General features: G+C 31.8%; 3 protein-coding genes and 1 long non-coding RNA gene across 5 annotated transcripts in view; 2 read left to right on the forward strand and 2 right to left on the reverse strand.

Annotated features, from left to right (window-relative positions):
• Window positions 1-13: 13 nt before the first annotated feature.
• LOC149479955 (uncharacterized) lies at window positions 14-1,426 on the reverse strand. Its single transcript, XR_016317165.1, has 2 exons — window positions 1,148-1,426; window positions 14-838 (listed from the first exon to the last, which is right to left on the reverse strand). It is a non-coding gene; the product is annotated as an uncharacterized LOC149479955 (long non-coding RNA).
• A 2,535-nt stretch (window positions 1,427-3,961) lies between these two features.
• Window positions 3,962-5,156, forward strand: LOC149479956 (uncharacterized protein CG13380). The gene is made up of 2 exons (XM_089707324.1): window positions 3,962-4,247; window positions 4,407-5,156. Exons 1-2 carry the CDS (start codon window positions 4,038-4,040, stop codon window positions 4,476-4,478), a joined length of 282 nt encoding a protein of 93 aa, XP_089563450.1. The 5' UTR covers window positions 3,962-4,037; the 3' UTR covers window positions 4,479-5,156.
• A 1,106-nt stretch (window positions 5,157-6,262) lies between these two features.
• On the reverse strand, window positions 6,263-7,748 carry mRpL23 (mitochondrial ribosomal protein L23). The gene is made up of 3 exons (XM_089707323.1): window positions 7,578-7,748; window positions 7,221-7,500; window positions 6,263-6,512 (listed from the first exon to the last, which is right to left on the reverse strand). Exons 1-3 carry the CDS (start codon window positions 7,589-7,591, stop codon window positions 6,354-6,356), a joined length of 453 nt encoding a protein of 150 aa, XP_089563449.1. The 5' UTR covers window positions 7,592-7,748; the 3' UTR covers window positions 6,263-6,353.
• A 1,314-nt stretch (window positions 7,749-9,062) lies between these two features.
• Ptpmeg2 (Protein tyrosine phosphatase Meg2) overlaps window positions 9,063-24,860 on the forward strand; it is a 36,576-nt gene continuing 20,778 nt past the window's right edge. Inside the window, exons 1-4 of one of the 2 annotated variants that reach the window (XM_089707023.1) lie at window positions 9,063-9,215; window positions 15,371-15,592; window positions 16,743-16,832; window positions 17,648-17,788. In XM_089707023.1, the coding sequence (XP_089563149.1) occupies window positions 9,183-9,215; window positions 15,371-15,592; window positions 16,743-16,832; window positions 17,648-17,788 (486 nt within the window). In that variant the 5' untranslated portion in view covers window positions 9,063-9,182. Of the gene's footprint in view, window positions 9,216-13,447; window positions 13,699-15,370; window positions 15,593-16,742; window positions 16,833-17,647; window positions 17,789-24,860 lie in introns of those variants that run through there. The other variant, XM_089707022.1, reaches the window with a different exon arrangement.

Below are 24,860 nucleotides of genomic sequence, written 5' to 3' on the forward strand. Positions count from 1 at the left end.
ACTATTGCAGATATCAAAAAACTTTAAACTGATATCGAAAGTACATAACCTAATGAGTAAAATGGCCCTAATAATTTTTTAAAAATAAAACGAGAAAGGTGAGTGGTGAGAAAGACAAGTTGGAACGAAAAATGCTCTCACTCGCACTCCGACCGGTTTTTGCGCCATGGTGCACAGTCTAGATAATAGTCTAGCGTCTTTCTTTGGTGGACCTACTGTGAATTTACCATATTAACAAGGAGAAGAAGCATCTCAAAAGCATCTGATATTACTTGCTCTGTGAAGACGCATTGCCTAACATTTTTTTTATTGTAAAATGATTATTACGTATTGTTTAGTCTTATTTGAAATATATTATTAAGAATTTAGTTTTCTCTTTTTTATACTGGGAGTGTAGTCTAATAATTTATTATCAACTATATTCGAATCAGGATAACGGAAAATTATGAATAACTAGCAGTTTATGAACCGAAGTAGAACATTTAGGTAGGCACGAGTGACCCGACTGTACCTTTAAAATAAACTTTTGATTAATTCATTTTGGAGGTGAGATAGAGTTAAATTATATTACTTTACAAAAAAAAATAGTCAATAATGCATTAATTATAATTTATTAAGTACATTCATTTCAAATTCATATTCCGTTAGCATAATAGAACATCAGAATAAAATTATTCCGAGACAAATAAATTTTGAAACTTGAAAGTTAACCTTTTCTTGTTGGTAAGGATCCGCTGACACCTTTAGCTTCACGGCGTTTGCGTAGAAAACTCTTCATGTCGGGCATCTGGGGTGGTGGGGGCATACCCGGTATGCGAGGGGGCTCTTGTCTCACGATCTAGTTAAAAAAAATATTACGCTTGCCTTTAATATTTGTAAACTCCTCAAAAAAGAAAATTTCAATAAGACTGTAGTCTGTTGGTTTGGTACCTCATAACTTTCGACTGGGTGAACCGATTTTAATGATTCTTTGTTTATTTGAAAGCTTATCATTTGGTCTGTCTGTCTAATATCTGAGAATTTGAAGGCGGTAAAAATTATTATAATCAGGTCAGAATTTCGGGTATTTAAATGATATGAGAGTAGGTGCATAATATAAAAATTCACATACTTATAGTTATTACAATATTTTTCTTTTTATACTTACCCTTTTCAAAACTCGAAAGGACTCTTGATCAGTAGCGCCAAAAGTAGATTCTACTTCTTTCTCTTGACAGAGGCATATCTCTATGACCGAAATAATAACGAAGCAAAGCAAAATATACTTCATTTTCGGATGATTCTTTTTACATTGAAACTTTAACAACGAATGCTCAATTTATAACACGCTAAGTGTAATTTTATTTAATCGGTTGCTTTGAATGCTATATCAAACAATTCTTCAGTTTCCTGTGATGAACAACGGTAATTATTAAGATAAAAATGTTTCATCAGATGATAGCCTTAATAATATACCTATATAAATAGTTATTTTAAAATATACACCATGTAGATGTTATCTGTTTTACGTTGTTGATTTTTTCCTGATAAAGAAATATTTTTATTATTACAAATATAATGAATTTTAAACTTAATTTTGTAGATCTTAATGGTAGATCCACTAAGAAGTAAGAACTTGGTAAGTTTTCATTTTCAACAAAAAAAATTAACCACCAATCAGAAGACACCAACTTTCAAATTAAAAAAATAACTACCTACCTATCAAAATTGGTCAGGGTTGACCCAATTTCTCTGCTCATTAAAAAATTTAATTTTGTCAGTGTTACCTACTTATACAGGGTGTCCCAAAAAGTAGTGATATACTGAAGCTGGGAGGTAGAGGACTTAGAGGGCTATCCGAATCACCCCCATGTGTGTTATGCGATTTTTCGTATTTTCGGAGTTATTACATTTTTTTCAATTTTTCATCTATCGCCGAGTACGATGAGATTTTTATTTATGGTGACGTGAATTATTGCGCTAGATGCTTGATTTTTTTTGTGTGCTAAGCTGAAAGATAGGCCAATTCAGTATGGTAACATTTACTATCGTTAGATCTTCGAATGGAATAAAAAAAGGAATTAAATGCCAAGAAAGATAAAATTACCCAGTATGTTCATAACTTCAAGGGCCCATAAAAAAATAAAATCACATAAAAAAGGTTTTCCATTTGGCTTTTAAAAACTTGCTCTATCGATCAGGTAGCTACCCTAAAAATTTCATTTTATTATTCTGAAGGCTTCAATCGAAACATTGAAATCTAAATGTGGTAAGTGGAAAAATTTATTAACATGATGATCATTAAAACTAATAAATAGCTGTTAAATTACCAGATTTTTTTTAAAATAGCCCCGCTGTTGCTCAATGCAAGTGCGACATCACCGTAAAAAGTTGTCTTTTTAATGTCTGAATGCTCTTTTATAATTTTTAATGGTTTCTTCTGCAACTATGAATTTCCGGGTTATTTCGTCCAAATTGTGGCAGTCTCTCGTCTTTGTAGTATTCCCACGGAAAAAATTCAATAGGGTTTATGTCCGGAAACCGTGGAGGCCAGGCTAAAGGGCAAAAATACTCTGAAAGATGGATTGGTCGTTGCAGCCTGCGCATGCGCCGGTGATGCCTGCTTTAAAGCCTGGCCTCCACGGTCCCACGACCTAAACCCCATTGATTTGTTTTAATGAGGATACTAAAAAGACCTCGGCTACTTGAGAGAATACCACAATTTGGACGAAATAACCCGGAAATTCATAGTAGCAGAAGAAACCATTAAAAATGATAAAAAAGCATTCAGACATTTAAAAGACAACTTTTTACGGTGATGTCGCACTTGCATTGAGCAACAGCGGGGCTATTTAAAAAAATTCTGGTAATTAAACACCTATTTATTGGTTTTATTGATCATCATGTTAATAAAAATTTTGCACTTACCACATTTAGATTTCAATTTTTCAATTGAAGCCTTTAGAATACTTAATAAAATTAAATTTTTAGGGTAGCTACCTGATCGATAGAGCAAGTTTTTAAAAGCCAAATGGAAAACCTTTTTTATGTGATTTTATTTTTTTGTGGGCCCTTGAAGTTATGGACATACTGGGTAATTTTATCTTTCTTGGCATTTAATTATTTTTTTTTTCGATTCGAAGATCTAACGCTAGTAAATGTTACCATACTGAATTGGCCTATCTTTCAGCTTAGCACACAAAAAAAAAATCAAGCATCTAGCGCAATAATTCACGTCACCATAAATAAAAATCTCATCGTACTCGGCGAAAGATGAAAAATTGAAAAAAATGTAATAACTCCGAAAATACGAAAAATCGCATAACACACATGGGGGTGATTCGGATAGCCCTCTTGGTCCTCTACCTCCCAGCTTTCGTTCATCACTACTTTTTGGGACACCCTGTATAACTCATCATAACTCAGAATGGTCTTATTAATCAATAAACACTGAAAATATTTTTTTTTTAGTTTATGCAAATAATTGGTGCATTATTTATAAAATTATAATATTAATATTACCTACCTAAGTATTACCTACATAGATAAAATTTATTATTTTCGTAAGCTAAAAAATATGAACGTACCTACAAAAAAATTCTCAGCTCTCGGGTTTTTTTCTAAAATTAGGGTTGTTGATTGGTTTATTCAAAAACCTAGGTTTGTGATACATTTTTAACTCAATTTAATATAAACCTGTGTAACCTGTGCCTGTAACAGTTGTAATGTTTGTAACAAATATGTAATTACGTAAAATATATTTAGTCAAATAATTTGTAATCTGACTAAATGTGATTAATATTGATAAATGATAATGCTTAGTACTCCAAAAGAAAATTATTTTTATGACATCTGTATAATTTAAAAAAAAAACATGATTTATTAAATACCAAGTATCCAAGGCTACAATCGTTAAAAAAGAAACAAATTTAAACTTACCTGCAAAAACGCATATTATTGCAAACTGCCCGCCATTTAAGTACTCCACGTGTGCCAAAGTCATGCCAAAGTAGATATTGTTTCTTAATTAAATTCTAACAGAATACTTTTTGATTAAAATGGATACTTCTAAGACTACACCAGTTGTTGCTGCAGCAGCTGGTATGATTTTCAAAGCTCCTAAAAGAGTTGGCCGTGGTGTCCCAGGAATAATGGATACTTATAACAAGAAGTGTTCTTGTCGTCGTGATAAAACAATGGTATTTTGTCGCGCTTGCGGCTTTTATTGTCATGGAAGAATTCGTTTGAAGTGCGAACAACATCCTCGAGTAAGTAAATTCAATTATCGCCTATTGCACCTCCTTACGTCTGGATAATAAATTATAATAATAGGGATAGCTTTATCAAGCTCATATTTTAAAAACAAACTGCATGGATATGAACTCTATAATATAAGGTTCCAATCTTATTCCAATTGTTTGTTTCAGGTTACATTCTTATTAGACATCACAGAATGTCCCCGTTGTCACTCATCAGTATTTTTGGATGAACTAAATTAATTATTAAAGCAAAACTGGATTTTGATGACTTCTTTATGGCTGTGTATACTACATGACTGATTTATAAAAGAGTGTTAATTTTATTTATAGGGTTAAGGTTAAACTAGTAAGTTCCTAAGTTAATTTAATTTAACAAAAAATCTTAAATTTTATAATTCTAGAATTGTCACTCATCAGTATTTATAGATGTTGATTGTTAAAGCATAACTGTATTCTGATGACTATTTTATGGTGGTGTATAAAAACTGACTTGGATAGATTGAAGGTTTAACTAGTAAAAGTTCCATAAGTAAGTTTATAATGTTAGAAAACTCTTAAATTTTATAACTCTGGTTGTACTTTTATTTGTTTGAAGCAGGTATATGATATCATAACTGAAGAAAACCATTTTTTCTTTAGTTTCTAGTTTTCAAGTCTTGGTTTCTGTTGAGAATTAGTGTTATTTTGTGATAAGTATTGGAAAATTTTAGGAAGTTTTTAATTTATTTTTTAAGTACCTAAATACTCTGGTAGTGAGTTACCTTTTTGTTTTGTTTCAAGCTGATAAAAGATGGTTTTATGATTAAAACCTCTCCTTTTATTATAAGTTTGTGTTATCTTTATCTTTATGTTGATACTGATAGGTACTGTTTGTTACTTTTATGGTTTGATTTTATTAGTTGAATAAATGCAACAGTTACATTATTGTTTTATTTATTGTTTAAATGCTTAAAACATCCAATATGATCTCCCTTGATTATCTCACTACAAAGCAGGCAGCCAATTATTCATTCACAATGTAAGTTAATTTTATTATCTCTAGCAAATTTCAAATAATCAGTCATGACTATAATAATCAACCATCCGCTTTGTAGTGAGGTAATCAAGGGAGTTCATATTTTTTGTTTTCATCAAAAAATAGAATGCCAATAATAAAAACTAGGTACCAATTTGATCTAATATTTAAGTATTGCAGTAATAGTTTTACTTTTAACAAAAACATAAGTACCTATAATATATTTTCTTTACTTTTCTTTAATTTTCAATGCTTTTTTATGAAAAAGATGGTTTCCTAGAACCTTCTATGACAGCTGAGTGAGGTTATTAATTTATCCAATCCTTGGCCAAAACCTCCAATTGGAATAAAATAAACTTGATGAGAAATATTGCAACAGATATGAATAACTCATATACCTACAAACAACTAAAAATGTAAGCAATAGATTTTATCATAATAAATATTTATCAAAATAAACGGAAGCAAATATGCTATGCTCAAGAAAAAAAAATTCTATGAGTAAAATATAATATTTGCAGGAAAAAATATTGAACTACATACTTCAACTTGACCCTTTATTTATAATTGAGATTGGAGATTACTGTAAAGTAATAATGTAAATCAAGTCGTCTAGACTCTCTTCGACTCAAATTAATATTTGAAAACAATAATGAATTCTAAAAATTAACAGCAGATAGGAGCTTGAGAATATCTGGGTGAGCTCACACCAAGAAGCGATGATACTGGAAGAGACCAGCGATTTCGGGCTGCGCCGCGCGGCGCACCGCGCATCGGAAGTCGGAACGTCGAGAGGTGCATAGTAAAATCGTTGGCGCCGCGCGACTTCTCGAGGAGCAACGCTGCATGGTGTAACATACTCTAAATTCTCACAATGAAATATGTCTCTTTTCGTGTAGAAAATAAAGTTTTATTTTAAGTCCTTCTTTTAAAGTGTGCGCACAGCTTTGCGTCTCGGTGTGAGCTGACCCTTAGGGTGTTCAATGAGTATAAAAGTAAGAAGCTCATGCAATGTTAACACTTATATTTCTAATTCACATCATACAAGTAATAATTTATTATTAAACACTATTAGCTACATTTTATATTAAAACTAAAAATTATAATGAAAACCAGCTAGGGATATCACTTCGGTCTTTGTTTCGTGCTATATAACTTTTAAATGTTTTCTTTGATTCTTCTAAAGATTTTTCATTATCTTCCAGATCACCTTTTTTCTTTTCAAATATGTTTGGAAATTCAAACTTCATATCTTTCGGCTAAAAATTAAATTACAGTTTGAACAACTTTCACAAAAAGGGTTAACTACAGATTATAAAATTATTTATTTAATGTATATTATTATTGCAAATAAAAAGAAATTAAACAGGGTTATCACATCTGACTGATTTAACCATCCAAATCTAACCATTTTCAACATACTGGTTACTCTCTGCTTGTAACTAAGTTTTTAGTTTTACTTTAATTTTTATTACCCCAAAATTTGAATTCATCATTGAATAGCAGATAAAACATAGATATTTTTAGTTACATGTGCAGATCAGGCGACATTTTTTTTGGTATCCTTTAAAGGTAAATTAAATTCCCAAACTTTTCTTTTGTGCAACCAAATTGAAATTTAAGTTTTGAAGACAAACTTCAACAACATTACATAGTAATTTTATGTACTATATTATTGGATATTGGATAACAAGATCATAAAGTATATATTTATTGAACTCCTTTATTATACATACATTAAAAAGCAAAGAAAATAATACTGTTAGCTATAAATAAATAAATAGCTTTATATATTATAAACATCTTGTTCTTCATAAAAACCAATTAACTTTGAATATCTCGAAAACAGATTTCAGTTTGGGGTGCTAGATGGTCAAATTAGTCAGAAATGATGTAAAATATATTCCCTTAACGGGAATTGATCCAATTACACTATAATCTAATAAAAGTATAATTTGATCACTCACCAGAGTAACAAATGCATATTTAATATCATCATCCTTCACAACATATCCTCTTCCTACATCCTTTTTGAATTTACCGAGTGTAATTTTAGTTCGTACATCTACTACAGGTACATTGTATATTTTTTCTAAATAATTCCTTATATCATACTTTGTCATTTCCATAGAACATTTGAAATGCACAATATTTGGTTGTTGTTTTGGAAGGGGACGAACTAATTTCATCCAAAAATTTGGCAAGAACACACGTAGTTGTGGGTTCCCTCTCTGATAAATTGGATACCTACACAATAGAAAGTCCGATACAATTTTTAGGAAATTATACAATTTTTTGTTTGTAGGTATATAAGCACAACTTACCATCGAGTAGACATCTTTTTATGTTTTTCTAATAAGTTTCAAAATCCTTAATTTGTACGTTCAATATGATGTGTTCTGTACAATTAAGATTTAATTTTAAATCATAAATTGCTTTGCAAAAGATTTAAATTTTAAGGTTATGATAACTTGCCAAATGCCAATTGACATGAAAGTAATGACCACAGTTGACACTTGACAGTTGACACTATCGATAATAATGAGCACAGATAATATAATATGAAAAATAGTCTGTGAAAAGTCAAGTAAATAGAAGTATAGGTAAACCAGAATCTGATGGCAAATTGGGAAATCAAAATTTTGAGTGTGCAACCCTAGGGAAAATGGACTGAACGATATTGATACTACTTATTTTTTATTTTGTCCTCAACATCATTAGTCACATTACATAAGTGAACAATACTGAACTTAATAATGAGATATCCACTTAATATTATGTAGGTACATACTTACATGTAAAATATATACATATTACTTTTAAATCTATGTAACACATATTATTATTTACACATACCTATATTTGTATATTCATTATCATTATGCCATGTAAAAATATGGATGTAATGATAATGCAGATCAAAACTAGATTGCTAATATTTTTTTATAAAATAAAATAAAAATAAAATAAAACTATGTTTATTTTCGTAAGTATTAAAGATACACACATTATAAAATTGACTTGGACAGCTTGGACTTGACGAATAGCCGTATTGGAAACTCCTGTAATAAGTTTTCATAAAATTATATTGTAATTAACAAACAATATGATAGCTACCTACTTATAATATTTTTTATAAGTATCAAAACGGGTAAGTCCAATTTACCAATAAAATATTCAAAATTGAAAATTGTGATGTGTTTGACCCTTCTTCATCGAATGTTTTTCTATACACATTATAAACAACACCTCTTGCTTGTTATCGCAGCGGCTTTTTCGACATTTTCGAAGATTTTTTAGACAAAATCCTAAAAAATATTCATCAATTGCAAAGAAGACAAATAATTTGACAACCAATTTGATAGTTGTCAAATAAAATTGCCATATGAAAATCTTTTATTTCGTAAATATGTATAAATATGCCATCAGATTCTGGTAGACCTATAGTTGGTATCAGGTATGCAAAGCTAAATAATTACATAAATATATAAATTTGTATTAATAGTCATTGATGTATTTATTAAAAGTACAAAAAACAAAATAATTATACATTTTTGTATAATTTGACCCCTTTACTGAAAATTAAAAAGACGTGTGGCACTCGTGACTCGGGGACTGCCGCGGTAAAGCTATTGCATAGCAAAGCATGCCTTCAAGCCACACCTTCGTGCCCGTCGGAGTGGGGAGCGTGAGGTTTTTTTTGTAACGGAATTTCTGGATTCGGTCCCCGCGCTCAAGGCCCGTGATAGAAGCTATGCAATAGCTTAAAATAGAGTAAATCTGAAAGCCAATTATATTATTTCATTTCAGTTTTACTATTTCACTTGCAATTAATAATTTTTCGACTGAGCTTTTCCTGCAAAACTTTTTAAATAATATGGAAAATGTGGTTTCCATGATTGCAACATTCGCATATTTCAGTCATAAAGATGGCGGTGGCCCTGTCACCCGATCAGGAATTGGTAAGTTAAAATATAAGTTTATTTACTGTAATATTAGTGTTTTGACTTAAACATATGTTTTAAAAACTTTATTTTTGGGACGAAATTTATTCATTTACATTTTATTCAACTTTTTTAGTGCTTATTTATGATTATTTTAGTTTGCGTTCCATGTCATCAGTGTTTGTTTTGGTTTCCTGTTTATTGAATGCAAAAGATTACTTTGGTATAGTTTTGTGCAAACTTTATTAACTGTGAAAAAGTTTCTCGTTTTTAAAAAGTATCTACCCGTTCACATCCGAATAAGCATAATATCTTGTGCACTGATAAACATTAAAATCGTTTCCTAAAGGCATGCTTAAAGGCAGGCAAGAACAATGTTTTTACAGATTGTCCTGTTTTTAGAGATTTTTGTAACTTGTTACAAAAATCGCACTAGCCTATTTTATTTTTAAATATAATTAAATTATTAACTTAAATTATTGACTACAAATTGAACTTGAACAATATTTTTAACAAGGTTTGAAACAGTTTCATGTTTATTTCAAAACCACAAAAATGTTTAGTGACATTCAATTAAAGGCAGATTATTATTAGGGTTTTTAATTTTGGTCGCTAAATGATATATTATGTATATCACTGCTATGATTACTGTACTTGAACAGTATTGGCTTCAATTTCATGAAGTTAGGGATTTGAGCAATAGTTGACAAACATGTCTTATTACAATAAATTATAGCAAAGTATCTGCTCATAATTCATATCACTATTAATATTATTGATGTAGAAAACTTAAAAACTGGAATGTAAGTACAAAAAAGTTTGATGTAATCCCTACTTCCCTACTAATATTAGTATATGTATAAATGCGAAAGTAACTTTGTCTGTCTGTCTGTTACACTTTCCCGCTTAAACCTCTCAACCGATTTTGATGAAATTTGGCACAGACAATCTCTAGACCCTGAGAAAGAACATAGGTGGGCGAAGCCGCGGGCGGAAGTTAGTATGATATATACACATCAAACTTGGTCCGTAAGAATGGATTATTGCTTAAACTCCTTTAGGCCTGTGAACTTACATTGGAAATAAACTAGCTCAACAATGATGCGGATTAAGAAATACACATTATTGAACCAACTTGATAATGTAAATATGTTTTGCCTCTGTAGATGAGGTCATAAATTATATGTAAGTTGCTGTGCCCCATGGTTTTACCCACATTGCTCCGCTTCTATGGCGGATATCGTGTTATGATATATAGCCTAAATGTTCATCCAACCTGTTAGTAATATTCATGCAAAATTTGAAGTAAATTCATGCAGTAATTTTTGAGTTTAGCCCAGACAAAACAACTTAAAATTATATTTTTATCTTTGATATCAATAATTGTAAGTCACACCCCAAGTGTTCTTTAAAAAATGTTCAATGTACAGTTTTGACTTTTCTACAATGTTATTATATGTGTTGATAAGCCTGTCTATTTATTATGAGAATTGACTGAAATGAAATATGAGGTGTAAAATTGTAATATAACAATTGAACTCTTCAATATGTATATTGTATGTGATATTTGAGTGCTCTAGGTCTAGGCCATATATGTTTAGCGGGCGACACCGACACATTGTTGGGAGTTATCTCTAGAGTCTAGATCTTGGTCTAGATCTACTGAAATGGTTTTGAAGGTTGTTTTACCAATAGAAATCCAAATCATTTGAGTGTCAAAATCTGTATTTATGTCCCGTGTCAAGAGGCTAGTAAATAATATTATCTATATAGGTACGAAAAAGGTTTTTCATGTTCATTAAAATACATATATTAGTACATATAAGTTAAAATATTTTTTTATTCTGTAGTCCAGTGACTCGAAAATGGATAAAGAAAAAGTTAAATAAAGAAAAAGATTTACATTCATATATATACAGGGTTTTATGCTGCCTTGAGGTCGCTTTTGTCTGTCAGAGGTACTTGAATAAAACAGTAACAGGGGTCATACATTTTCATTTAAACTTTTTGTCTTCTTATCAGTCATATCCGCTGTTCGTGTGAACGAAGATTGATTTGTTTCCTCTTGGGGATATTTTTTCAATCAGTGTTATTGGATACAATTTATAAAGTTGAGGATTGTTTCTTTAAATTTAAAACATTGTTATTCTGCTGCGTGAATTTTTTAGGAAGACTATGTTCTCGCCTGCAGCGTTGCTCGCATTGTTCTTTTTAGGGAATGGAAAGTTGTTTAAAAATTGACTCCTTTAGACTGATTTTGACTTTAATTTAAACTTTGTACACTTATCAAGGATTGGTGACATTTAAATAGTTTCAGTTGAATTTAAAGAGTTTAAGCCTGTTTGGTGCCGAACCTCAAAGGAAAAAAGGGAACCGTTAGAAGTCCGTCGTTGGAAGCAACAAATTTTCAGTTACAACATGTAATAAAAACGTAGGTTTGTGCAGAACCATTATAATGGACCTCCGACTAGCACTTAACCGATTTTAAGTTTTTTTTCAACTATATTAGGTAATTATTTAAGGAATTATTTGTAAGTGAACCACCCACACGTTCTCTTAACTATTATCATCCTCCCACGTTTGTTGTTTCAAGTAAATCGTAAGCTTCTGACTCATAATGGTGTCTGTAAGAATAAAAAGTTTACATAATACATAATTCTAATGTACTGGATTATCAGATTACACGTCACACTGCACACTTACCGTCGCAGATTAATTCCACCAGAGGTTTGATCACAAAATCATGAACGGATGTTGACATATTCAGATAGTATAGTATTATTGTTACGTTTATTCGTTCAAATTGAATTACTGCTTTGTATCACAGTTGCAACTCGCGTTTGCTTGCGTACGACCGTGCGTATGTTTGTGTAACTATTGTTTTCATAACAATGAGGCGATCGTTTTACTTAGCTTAAGTTACAGGCTACTTTTGAAATAATAGTGAGATTTGCAGGACAAACTGTTTGTGCTCGATTTTGTGCTTCTTTCGCGTTTTTTTATGTGTTTGTTTATAGTAATAGGATATTTTAAGTTCCATATAACTTGACAAAATGTCTTTTTATCTATAGTTTTGATGAGTTCATTATCGGAGACCTTTCACATTTTTATAATAAAACTAGCGGTCCTCCCCGGCTTCGCCCGTGGTACATATTTACGTTTTCTCTACTTAAAAACCATGCTCGTACTTCAAGGAATACATATAATAAAAAAAGAATTATCGAAATCGGTTCAGCCGTTCTCGAGTTATGCGCTTACCAACACATTTTGCGATTCTGCGAAGATTATTATAAGTATCTAAAATATCTTAGAAATTTGGTCATAGTTCATTCTACGAAACGGTTAACAAAGTAAATAACGTTTTAAAAAATTGCTCTTTTCAATGTTTCATTAATAATTAAAATTGTGACACATAAAGAGTAGGTACAAAAACACAGGTAGTTTATAGGTTCATAAACCTTTTTGAATATATTCAGAGCAAAAAGTCTGCACAAAATGAAGCTGTCTTTTACCACAGTACAGACTTGTTGGATGTTCTTCAGACTCTTGTATAGAGGCCTTTGCCCTGTAGTTAAACATTAAAATGCTCTTGTAAGAGCCTTAAAGAATACTTATGTTTTTCTCTTAGCCCGTTGAGGACGTCGGCCATTGCAGATACAAATAAGAGAATCCTTATTTTTGTGTAAGAGTATGAAAATGTTCGCGGCTTATTTTGAAATTGTAATTTCTTTATGAATTTTATGCTTGTTAAGCATGAATATTGTAATTTTTAAAGCTTTATTATGATGTATCTAATGGGTCTTTTTTTCGTTATTTCAAAATGGGCTCATGTATTTTTTCCTAAAGGTAACTCTAAATATTTAGGTACGATAGTCACTTATTTAAATGGATGAAGCATTATTAAATTAAATCTAAAATTTACCTACATTACAAAAAAATCGTGCTGCTAATAGATAATGTATTTATGAATTAAGCAAATTAGTACTTATACTTATAGAACACAAATGAGTTCTGAAATTTTTTATTCGCTATTTATATTTGATGTACATTTTGCGTGTAATAGATTGAACGGCGTGGCGGTGCGTGCTCGGCCATACTAATAGGCATACAGGATATACATCCCGGAAGAATTAGGCCCCTCCCCTAAAGCGGTCGCTTCCACGTGTAGTGTTTACCGTCTGTGATTTTAAAGTTTTATTTAGTATCTACCTTGCTGTAGCACATTTGTATCTATATTTGTTTAATCATATGAGAATTGAGAAGGTATCGAATTTTTAAATACGTCGCCACTATAACAGTAATTCGCCTCGTCTACGTCCTAAGCTCGTATCTGTTTGATCGCAATGAAAGTGTGACAAAGTAGTGAAATCTTAATAGAAATGTAAGAGACAGTGCGGTATATAAAACTATGTATTTATAATATAGTGGAGGCTTGAATTTATCGTTTTGAAGAATTAAAATGGAGTCTATCTTTATGCGACACTTCATGATCTTATTGCGGGTAATAGTTTCATAAAATATTTTTTAATACCTACATATTATATTCATGCATGCTAAAAATAAATACATATGTATATCATTATTGTACCTATATAGCATCTCATAAAGAGGAATGTGATGCTTTGTAATTTGTATGTTTTAATAGATAAATTAGTAAACTTACCTTATTTGTAAATCTTCATCAGTAGAAATCGTATTATTCCTGAGTAAGAACAGCCTATATTTATGGAGGAGAAGCCGGGACGAGTTGTATTTAATTAATTGATGTCATTATTATTATTTATCAAAGTACCTAGAAAGGTAGAATTTATGTGTTTTTAGAAGTTTTGGTTATGCTATGACCATCTCTTCAAAATCTAGGTAAATAATACCGGGGTTTAAATTTAAAGTAAATTTAAAATTCGATAGGTACATACCTATATTCATGGACGTATAAAAAAAGACGGACGGTATATCGCCTAAACATTGAGTGAGGCCTAGTAATGGCGGCGAAACATCCATGTGTGTGTGCCATGTTGCCATGGCAACAGCTGTCCTGTTGACAATGGCGGCTGTATTTTTTTCTATAAAATTTGCCGTAATAATTTTGTCATTAAAACATAAAAGAAATAACTTGCTTCCCTGTGGAATGTAATCCCTCGTGTTTTGTTATTTAAAATTGTACTGTTGCGACACCATTTAACCACGCAAGACAGCATTTTAAATATTTTTTGTGAAACAGTGACGCAGTTAATCAGTCGGTAGTTCACGACGTAATGGCGGCCGACTAGCTTACTATGGTGAGAGTGTGTGCGTGTTTATTGTCTTTACACGATCGCTAGCTTACTATGGTGGCTTCACGTTGTTTGTTCGTAATACGGCGTCCGTCTTTTTTTATACGTCCATGCCTATATTCTTAAATCTTAATACCAGAAAGGAAAAATATAACGATGGCTGTAAAACTTATAAGGGATATTCAATTCTTATAGGAGTAGGATTTTCCATAAGTAGAGCAGATTCGGAATTCCAGAATTTATTTTCGGCAAAGTTAATTGGGTATCCTCTTTAGTTCCGTGTATTAACGGTTTTCGTTCCATAGTAATATAACTAATATTCCTAGCCTAGAGCTATATGTATAGGAATTTCAAAATTGCATTTCTTATATACTTACCTACATATTTAATCTGAGAATTTTTAGACTAATATAATATAGCATTTGCCCATTTTATATCAATAATTAAATACCTAAATTTGCTATTGTGGGAAACAATTGTTCGAAATCGTTTAATCATTATACAAATCGAGTTAGTGTTTGGTTATCTAATGCATAATTACACAGGCAAAAAACTGTGTCGAAACTTGAATATGTTCAGCATTAAAGTATCATGTTTACGTAACAGCTTTCTTTAAGGAATTTCACGATTGTTTATTATTAATGAAGTAAGAAGTGAACGTTTATCATATTTGGATTATTTGCTGGTAATATAGTATCATTATATGAATGTATTTTATACGAAGGATTAGGTATGATCGGAAAATATGAAATATAAAATATTTAAATTAATTGTACTACATAAGTACTATATTCTATATTTACAAAAATTCATGCGTAACCTCAATGAATTTGGTCTTTATTTTGTAATATTTGTTTTGCTTATTAAATTGTGTTAAAAGTATTCATTAATTGTTTCCAGGCGACAAAAACGTTTCTGGATGCGCTGAACGAGACGGGTGCCGTGTGCGTATCGCGAGCGACTGCGATCAAATTTCTACTCGCGCGCAAGTTCGACGTTGCGCGCGCGCACACGCTCTGGCGGCAGCACGAGGCGACGCGCCGGAGAGAGGGACTCATCAAATTCGAACCTTTCGAAGACCCCCTCAAAAGCGAACTTGAAACGGGAAAATTTACTATATTGGTATGTGTCCTTGTGTCCACAATTTGAAATTCCCTGCTTCCTTTCACAGAATAAAATTACGTGAAATTCCCTGCTTCCTTTCACACAATAAAATTCCCTTATATTTTAAAACGCTTCCATTATAAATAATATGGAAGAAAACATCTCATGAATTACTATAGAGAAGGAAGGTATGCTCGTGATTTCTTTGTACAAACTCTTAAAAGTTCGAGTGAAATTGGAATATAAGCTTTTCAATAGCTTTCTTAGATAACGTTTGTAAGGCAAGCTGAGCTATGTTTTCAGATTTATCAGAATTAAGCCACTATATTATATTATTGAAGAGTACCGTTTATTTTTCTACTATTTTAGAATCTTATTTACTTAATATGTATTTTTGTCATTAAAATGAGAACTTTATTAAAATTATCATTTTATAAGGTACTAGCTACCGCCCACGACTTTGTACGTGCATCCCCGTTTTTCCCCGTTCCCGCAAGAATTTCGGGAAATCCTTTCTTAGCGGATGCCTACGTCCTAACATCTACCTGCATGCCAAATTTCAGCCCGATACGTCCAGTGGTTTGGGCTGTGCGTTGATAGATCACTATATCAGTCACCTTTGAGTTTTATATATATAGATAAATTACTTACACAAGAATATTCTTATTATTATTATATTAATATAAGAGTTTCAATGCCCTTTATCGGTAAATTCGGTTCAGTCCTTGCCGAAAACACAAGTTATCTTCAGATTTGAGATGGCGTTATGTACAATGTCCGGAAATAATATGAACGTTAGTCCTACAAACCGTGTCGACATCCCATTAAATTATATAGTGAAATAAACACTGTGTCCCGATTTATGTACGGGAAACAATAAGTCTAAAATATATCTATGCAATAGTGACAGTGTTCAACTGTGCCGGTATATGTTAGTATTTTAAAGGCAATTTGATTTTGGATGAGTTTTGCACAACTGGCTGTTTCCAGCAGATTCGTCCGCGTGGCCAAAATAAATTTTCATGATACCTACAATGCTGTGCATTGGTAGATCAATTAGTCAGTCAGTCACCTGTGCATTTTATATATTAATATTAAAAGAGTTCTTGGTTTATAACCGTAACCAAAAAGTATAAATAAAATAATTAACTTTGGTGCTTACCTGCAGCCCACTCGAGATGCGACTGGAGCAGCTATTGCGGTGTTCACCGCCAACAAACACTTTCCAAGCCAAACGACACATCAGACTACGTTACAGGTAATTTGCATAATTTAATTTAATTGAAATTTCTTTAGTAGTAATAATAAGATATTAGCTTTAGGCCCGCGGCTTTGCATGCGTGTCAGCCGTGTTGACTGATGCCCAAATTGAGATGCATGAAGTTTTGTTCCAAATTTTTTCAAAATCAGTCAACTCGTAACACCAGATAGAATTACTTTCGCATATATAATATTAATATTATAAGAGTTTTATTTTTAAAATTCATTTTATAATATTAGAGCTTAGAATTGCTTCCTGCAAGCAAAACAACAGGTGATGTCTGTAAAGTTATTTATCCATTACGATAATTGTCACATTTTATCAATGAAGGTTGAAAATATTTATTTGGTTGCTAATTTATTACTAATCTAACTATATTTCATTCATTAATTCATTCACAACACATATTTTTGATATACTAAGATAAAGTTTAACATCCAAACTAGAATTATTAAATAAAATTAAACCTAGAAGACCCCTCATTCTGTGCTCTAACACGTTACTCAACGGGGAAGCCATTACTCATAAGTCGATGATAATGCTTCTTGATAAATCGAATTATTATTATCAACTAGATTTCCGCCCGCGGCTTCGCCCGCGTTTTCAAAAGAAAACCCGCATAGTTCCCGTTCCCGTGGGATTTCCGGGATAAAACCTATCCTATGTGTTATTCTGATGTATAAGCTATATTGTGATAAAGCTTCATTCAAATCCATTCAGTAGTTTTTACGTGAAAGAGTAACAAACATCCATACATCCATACTTACAAACTTTCGCCTTTATAATATATATTAAGATTGCACATTTATCAGGGAGTGGTGTACCAACTGGACGTAGCTCTGCAGTCGATTGAGACACAACGCGCAGGCCTCGTGTTCATATACGACATGACCGACTCCAAGTATACCAACTTTGATTATGAACTGTCGCAGAAGATACTCACCATGCTTAAGGTAAGCGCGATTTATGACTACCCTTAATTAAGAAAAAATATTATTTAGGAGGTTCGTTAGATGTAAAGACTAAAGAGAGCTTTCTCGAATTATTTAATATGATAATAAAAAATAGAGTGTGTGCCGACCACACGTGTCAGAAGTGAAACTTCTTTGGCAAGATTCAAAGATACCAAAGTCGTTGCCTTACTCCATGACGTGACGGTATTGCCATGACGCGACCTTAAAAATTTCACTCTCTACGCGCCTTAAGAAGTTTCACTTCAAAAAGCTTATTAATTATTCGTCATATTCAAAAGGTCTAAAAAGGGCTGTTTTAAAACATTTTTTTCATTAATTAATATGATTATTTAATAAAAACTCAATTGAAAAAAAATTCCGGTGAGATTAAGATATTTGAGGGTTTTCATTAAAAACTGTTTGGTAGTTAAATTAAGCAATTCATTAATCAAGTTAACTTTTGGAAAGAAGAATATTTGAAAGTTTCTGTAAGATATAATGAAGCCATACCGCATATTACGATGAGGTCGGCGTCAAATTCATTTCATAATGGAGATCAATATATCAAGAAGTCAATAGTTAATATCCAATCAATCAAATTGGACATTCATATTGTTTGCTTTGTTTACAGACGTTAATGTTAAATATTACTTTACTATTTATTCAAGGAATTACTTAACCTTGTGACCTATTGTAATTTGATTAGGTATATTCTTGATGTCGATTGTAACTTGAGATTATGAATGTACTAGTAAAATAGACATTCTTGGGTTTACTAATACGATAATACACAAATAAAAATATAATAATAATTTATAACCGTACGACGTCCGTTATACCTTTTGCTAGGAACTAATGATTATTTTGTATTCTTAAGAAGGTTTGGTTAATGCAAAAGTTTTTCTTGGTGTGAATTGCTACGGAATTTTCCTTTTATGATCGACTTTTTATGAAAGAACATGATATTGAAAACCGCGTTTTTGTTATGATTTTACACTTTGAACACTTTCTAACAAAATTATGATATTACAAAGTTAATTGCGAGCGTCTATTAGCACTACTTTAACATAAAAGTATTATTATCAGCCCAGGGTTATTTTAACGTTCGCATTGTTGTTACTACGTTAAAGGAGTTTTTATAGAGGAAAAGCGCTAATATAACGTAAGATACAGAAGAGCTACCGATGAAAATACAAAGAGAAATTTAAAACACATTAATTTACGTGAAAACATTTATGAGAAGATGATACTCATAAAATTCTTCGTCACGATGCGACGTCTATTATGGTATAATGATATTTCGTAATTTAGAGTTCTAGGTAAAGTGCAATAAGTACTTAGGCGAAGAGATAAGAAAGTATACTTACGTATACATCCGTCAAGCGATTTTCTACATACGAATATCATAAATGTAATATGTATTGTAAATTGCAGCATGAATCATCTTTCAACTACTTCGTTGTATTCAATTTTTAAGCTATTGCATAGCTTCTATCGCGGGCCTTGAGCGCGGGGACCGAATCCAGAAATTCCGTAACGAAAATATCTCACGCTCCCCACTCCGACGGGCACGGAGGTGTGGCTTGAAGGCATAGCATGCAATAGCTTTACCGCGGCAGTCCCCGAGTGCCACACGTCTTTTTTTGTTGAAAACTATCCCTGCCATCCATCTTAAAATAGATAAAAAGGATCTATAATTTTTGTCTGGGATAATTTTATGCGAAAATAGACTTTTTCTCTGAAAATCCCGAGTAAAATCTTTCCAGGTATCGAATCGATAAGGACAATTTCATTTCATTTATGATTTATAATGGTGTCTTGATCAACCCTGACAATTTTTAAATAGGTGTGATTTAGCAACCTCGTCGTATTTTGTCTTTGTGGTCTAATTTGACCAAACTATAATTAGAAATTACAATCTTAAGCCTTTCTGAATCTTTGGTCAATTGTATTAAATGGGTTGGTAGTTATGTGGCTAATTACTAAACGCGAGTAAGCTATGCAAGGAGGTTTTCGGTAGCTAATACAATATGAGAAAACCAGCTAGTTAAAACTAGTTATCTGAGCCAATATTTTGATTATTCTGGGAAAACTATTCTTATACCTATTTCATCGTATTCAATCATTTCAATGGAAGAGATTAGTGTCGCTACTTTTGTATCCTGACAAACATTTTCCTTAACATTAATAACATTATTACTCCATTCACAGAATTCTGCGAATAAAAATAATTACTCCGACTGCTTTGCATTGGACTGTATTAAACGCTTCCCATAATGCTGAAACTAATTGACTTTATATATCCACTTTTATCTTTTAGTAACTATCCACTTTTCGTGCGTCGTTTTATTTTACGTAACATCTATCTCTACCTTAATGATATCTATTGTAGGTGAATATTTTTCTATGAAACATTAAGTTTTTAAAAGAAGAAGAAGATACAGATTACAGACTACATTTTTCTTCAATCAGATCCTGAAAACTGTTGTAAATGTTTTTAATAGTCCTTGTAAATTTGAATTTGATAGTCAATTAAATATTTCTTTGAGAATATTAAAAGGGAACTTTTTAAACGAAATTGAAAATGAAAATATTATAAAAGAATGTTAATTTGTCCTCAAAGAAAGTGAGAACTTTTGATAAGCGATGAACCCATTTATACCATTAACGTTAAACATTCATTAAATGTTCCTGCTTTGAAATGTTTTATAGTCCCGTTTTTGTATCCATTTGCCGAGGCTAGGTCATATTTTATTTAAATTTCGTTTCATATACATAGGCAAGAAAGTGACATGCTGCTCTCACTTTTTTAGAAATGTTTTTAATAACTGGATAAAAAATATAACCTACCATATTTGAGTCTTGTAATACTCATATTTATGGAAATACTGCCTGCTCTAGCTATAAATAGTTTTTCATTTTTTATTTGTCTGGAAATTCGTAGCAGATTTTCCGTAGCGCGGTGGGCGGATGCAGCCCCGTAGCTAAGGCGGTAGCGGGCCGCCCGCCGCCCGCCGTTTACGTCAGTCGAGCTCGCGCGCCGCACGGGTGTGCACGTGTGCATTGCCACAAACCAAACCGCATATGACAATTGATAATTGCGTATCATACATTGATATTTTCCCTTATCAACCAAAACATAACTAGATTGCGTCTTGCAACATCTCAATAATCGGGCGTTGTAGAAGTTAGTGATAATATAGAGTGATACTGAGTGAAGCCGTGTTTAATGCTGTTGTTTGATATCGAAGTGTTTGAACATTGCGATTGTTGTTGATAGCACTGGCCCGTTTATAACGCACATTTTGGTGAAGTCGATCGATAAGTCGGCTATCTAACAGCTGAGTCGATCACACTGAACCTTCTTACAAGGTAAATTTATTATATTCCAGGATTACCCTTCCTCGTTATGATTCCTGATCGCTTTCCGTTTCGTCATATTATATGGTTAAAATTGTCATCCTTGATATCTATTTATGCGAATTATATTAAAGAATCGTGAACAATGTACGAAAAATGTTTTTTTTCTACTCACAATAAAGGAAAATGTTCAACTTGATTTATAATCACATTTTTATAGCAAAACGAGCTGTCCCAGTAGCAATTTTTTTTACCTAATTTTATCACTTAGGAGTTTGAAAAATAGATGTTGTCCAATTCTCAGACCTACCCAAAATGCAAATAAAATTTAATGAGAATCGATCTAGTCGTTTTGGAGGAGCTTTTCAAAACACTGCAACACCAGAATTTTATTTATTGGATGTAATTGTATGCATTTTTATGGTAAGGTTCAAAAATCTTCACGCAAGCAAGAAGAAATGTTTATTATCTTACACAAATGCTTTATCAAAATAAGAAACTTTAACATTAAATAGTAATTTATTATCTAGAACAAATGCAGCTCGTGACTTACGAATAACTAAAACAAAAAATAATGTTGACAATTCAAATGCAATAAACACACAGTTATTAATATAAAGATACATAATATAAGCAACAACAACAATAATAGATACATTAAACCTGTGAGATATAAGATTTCATTGTCATGGTTCAATTTTATGATATTATTAGCTTATTCCGGAACAGGGTCTATATTATAACATCAATAATAACAATCAATGAACTATGTAATGTCATGTATCGATCCCTAAACGGAAGCAGTTCGTCACCTTGTCATCAACTACCATTGGAATCGGTAGCCGACAAACAAATGACGAAACATTTCTCTCGCTAATTTTAAAAGCTATTAGCTAAATGTATTTTGGCAAAAATATTATGATTCTTTAACATTGATGATGTTATAATTTTGCGGTCGATGTACGTAACGATACATTAAGATATAAAGAAAAAATATGTGTAATCAACAGGATGAGTTAGGAAAGAAGCAAGATTGCGATGTATCTTTAAAATTGAACGTCGGAATCAAATTCAGTTTACATAAGAATATTCTGCATACCATTCTCAAAAATTATGGAAATGTTGCAATATGCTATTGTTGCACCAGAATAATTTGCTATTAAGCATAATAGCTTGTCAGTGATGAAGCGAACTGGTCTGAGAACGAAAGCCAAGGGCGTGTGATTGCCAATTTTTCACTGCTCTTATTATCTACTCGGTCAGACTTCGTCGTAATTACATCATTAGATGAGCTTTCCGTGCCGTGCAGATTAACCTAGAATGCTGTAACTAGTGCCTGTTGAGAGATTACATTTATCTGCTTGAACGTTCATTTCTAACCGAGTTATCTGAGATAATAGTGTCATCATTTTAATGTTAAATCAGAAAAGTTATTATCAAAAAGTATATTTATTTATATATTATGTATAAAAGACTTAAGTTAAGTATAACCACAGTAAAAATGGCTTTGTTAAAAAATAGCGGAGAAATTGTGTCGCAGCGGGTTTGCCGCTGGAAGTGGGCTATCGACGTTAATGTAAGAGCAGTCTTAATTATTATGAATAGTGAGGATTAAATGTGATTCTCTTTAAAAGTTGTGCTCAAAACATTTTATTATTTAAAACATTTTATTATATTTCATTGTTTTCATCAGTAATAACTAAAATGTTAATTAATTACGATTGTATTTTTCTTAGTTAGAATATTTGTATTGTCTAATGCGTGAAATATTAATTGATAAAATAAGATTCATTTAATAGAATGTGTATCGTGTTCAGAAATAAAAAAGCAAGATACGTCTCGCAATGTATGTTTTATATGCTATATAATATGCTATATAAGTATGTTATTATATCTGTATGGAATATTAGATATTAGATTAGGTGTAATACGTAACCTTTAGTATTGTTAAAGATAATGAATCTATCGATAATTATTATTAGCACATACCTACACAGATACCTTCGCTTCATCAATTAAGTATCTACCTACTTCGCAAGAATCACTACAAACTATAAAACAAAGTCGCTTTCTCTGTCCATATGTCCCTATGTCCATATGTTTGCTTAAATCTTTAAAACTACGCAACGGATTTTGATGCGGTTTTTTAATAGAGTGATTCAAGAGGAAGGTTTTAATATATAATTTATTATGTTTTAGACAAAGCGGGCGAAGCCGCGGGCGGAAAGCTGGTCTATTACAATTTACAGTTGAATTATTTCACACTGATATTAGAACGAGATAAGCGGTGCTTGTGTAACTTCTTTCCGTTGAATGGTATGAAAATATAAAATTCCCTTAGGCTTTCGTAAAAAAATTCAAAGGGTGTCCAAAAAAATATAAGTATTTGTTTATAATTGTCTGTGCGTAATTTTTACGAAGAATAAATACATACTAAAGCTGATCGTTAAAATCACATGTTCACAAAAGCTCTATTGCAATACATTGATCTCACTCGTACATTAATAAGACTCCATGCACCTGGTAACTGGGGCTCAATCACGCATTGACACTCCAAACGCGCCACGTGCCAAGTGGGACTGCCAGATGCTTGCTTGCCTAGACAGTTAATGATGTCTCGAGTAGCTTGACTCATTAAAATGTCTTTTAATATTTATTACGCGGATTTCATTTACACATCGTGATGTCCTTATCGTTTGGATTTTGTCTATGAGGATTATTTAACTATAAAAAAAATCTATTCTCATGCATACTGCATAGTGCGACGAAAAATACCATTTTAATGAATAAAAATGTCAGTTTCGGTCGCCTACTCTTATGCTCTTTGAAATTTAAATGTTCGTATGTGTATAATGGCTCTTCGGCATGATAACTAAATGGAATATGCAGCGCCGGCTTTGAATATAATAACGAGGCTGATGTTGTTATATTTTTATGACGACTATGATCTTTCGTGCTCGGTATAGATACCGATTGTTCGATGGATGGTTGTTGTCATATTAATATTATTTTGTAAATATGGTAAGGCACAAAATAATATTTATTACGCATATTATTGAGGCCGGTGTGGGCGACTGAACCAGTCTCCGCGCGCAAGGCCGGGGTGCCCCATGCCAATCGCGGCTCACGTTATTGGTCGATTTTAACACCTGTACCTCCGAATCTATCTATAACTTGTTATTCTGACATCATAGCCAATATTCCATTTAGCATACCGAGTATGCGGAATGAATGGCATTCGTTTATTTAACATTCCTAAGGACGAAATTGAAATCGATTTCTAAACTTTATTATTATGTTGGTTATCATTGTACGTCTTTAAAAATTAGAGATTAGATTATTCGAAATGAGTAGAATAAATAGTTTTGCATAATCGTCGTAATTCGATTTGTTTAATGTTTTCCACGTCTAGCTAGATAAAGTTGTTTTGAATTGATATTATTGTTGATATGACATATATTGCGTAGTACGTCTTGAATAATAAACATTCATTCATATAGATTCTAGAGTATAGTGTATAGAATACAAAAGCCAAGAATGTGGTTCTAATTTTTTTTGGTTTTGCAATACTATTTAAAACATATTATGTTAATAAATATTTTATTTTTTAATTAACAGTAGTTAAATATTACAAATAAACAAGTTATTATGTAATAGCATTAAATAAATAATTTGGAAAATCCAAAAGTGCACGCCTCGTAATTTTTTTTTA

The sequence above is a fragment of the Colias philodice genome, chromosome 19 (genome assembly GCF_061535455.1).
Source record: "Colias philodice isolate Cphi_HAF_F1 chromosome 19, ilColPhil1 Martin Lab GWU primary, whole genome shotgun sequence".
In the NCBI taxonomy this organism is placed as follows: Eukaryota; Metazoa; Arthropoda; class Insecta; order Lepidoptera; family Pieridae; genus Colias; species Colias philodice.

Excerpts from the sequence above, each read along its gene's own strand:
- LOC149479956 (XM_089707324.1), top strand. The coding sequence starts at position 4,038 with ATGGATACTTCTAAGACTACACCAGTTGTTGCTGCAGCAGCTGGTATG. Across the intron at positions 4,248-4,406 it reads AGTGCGAACAACATCCTCGA|GTTACATTCTTATTAGACAT; the intron begins GTAAGTAAATTC and ends TGTTTGTTTCAG.
- mRpL23 (XM_089707323.1), bottom strand. Across the intron at positions 6,513-7,220 it reads AATATGCATTTGTTACTCTG|CCGAAAGATATGAAGTTTGA; the intron begins GTGAGTGATCAA and ends TTTAATTTTTAG.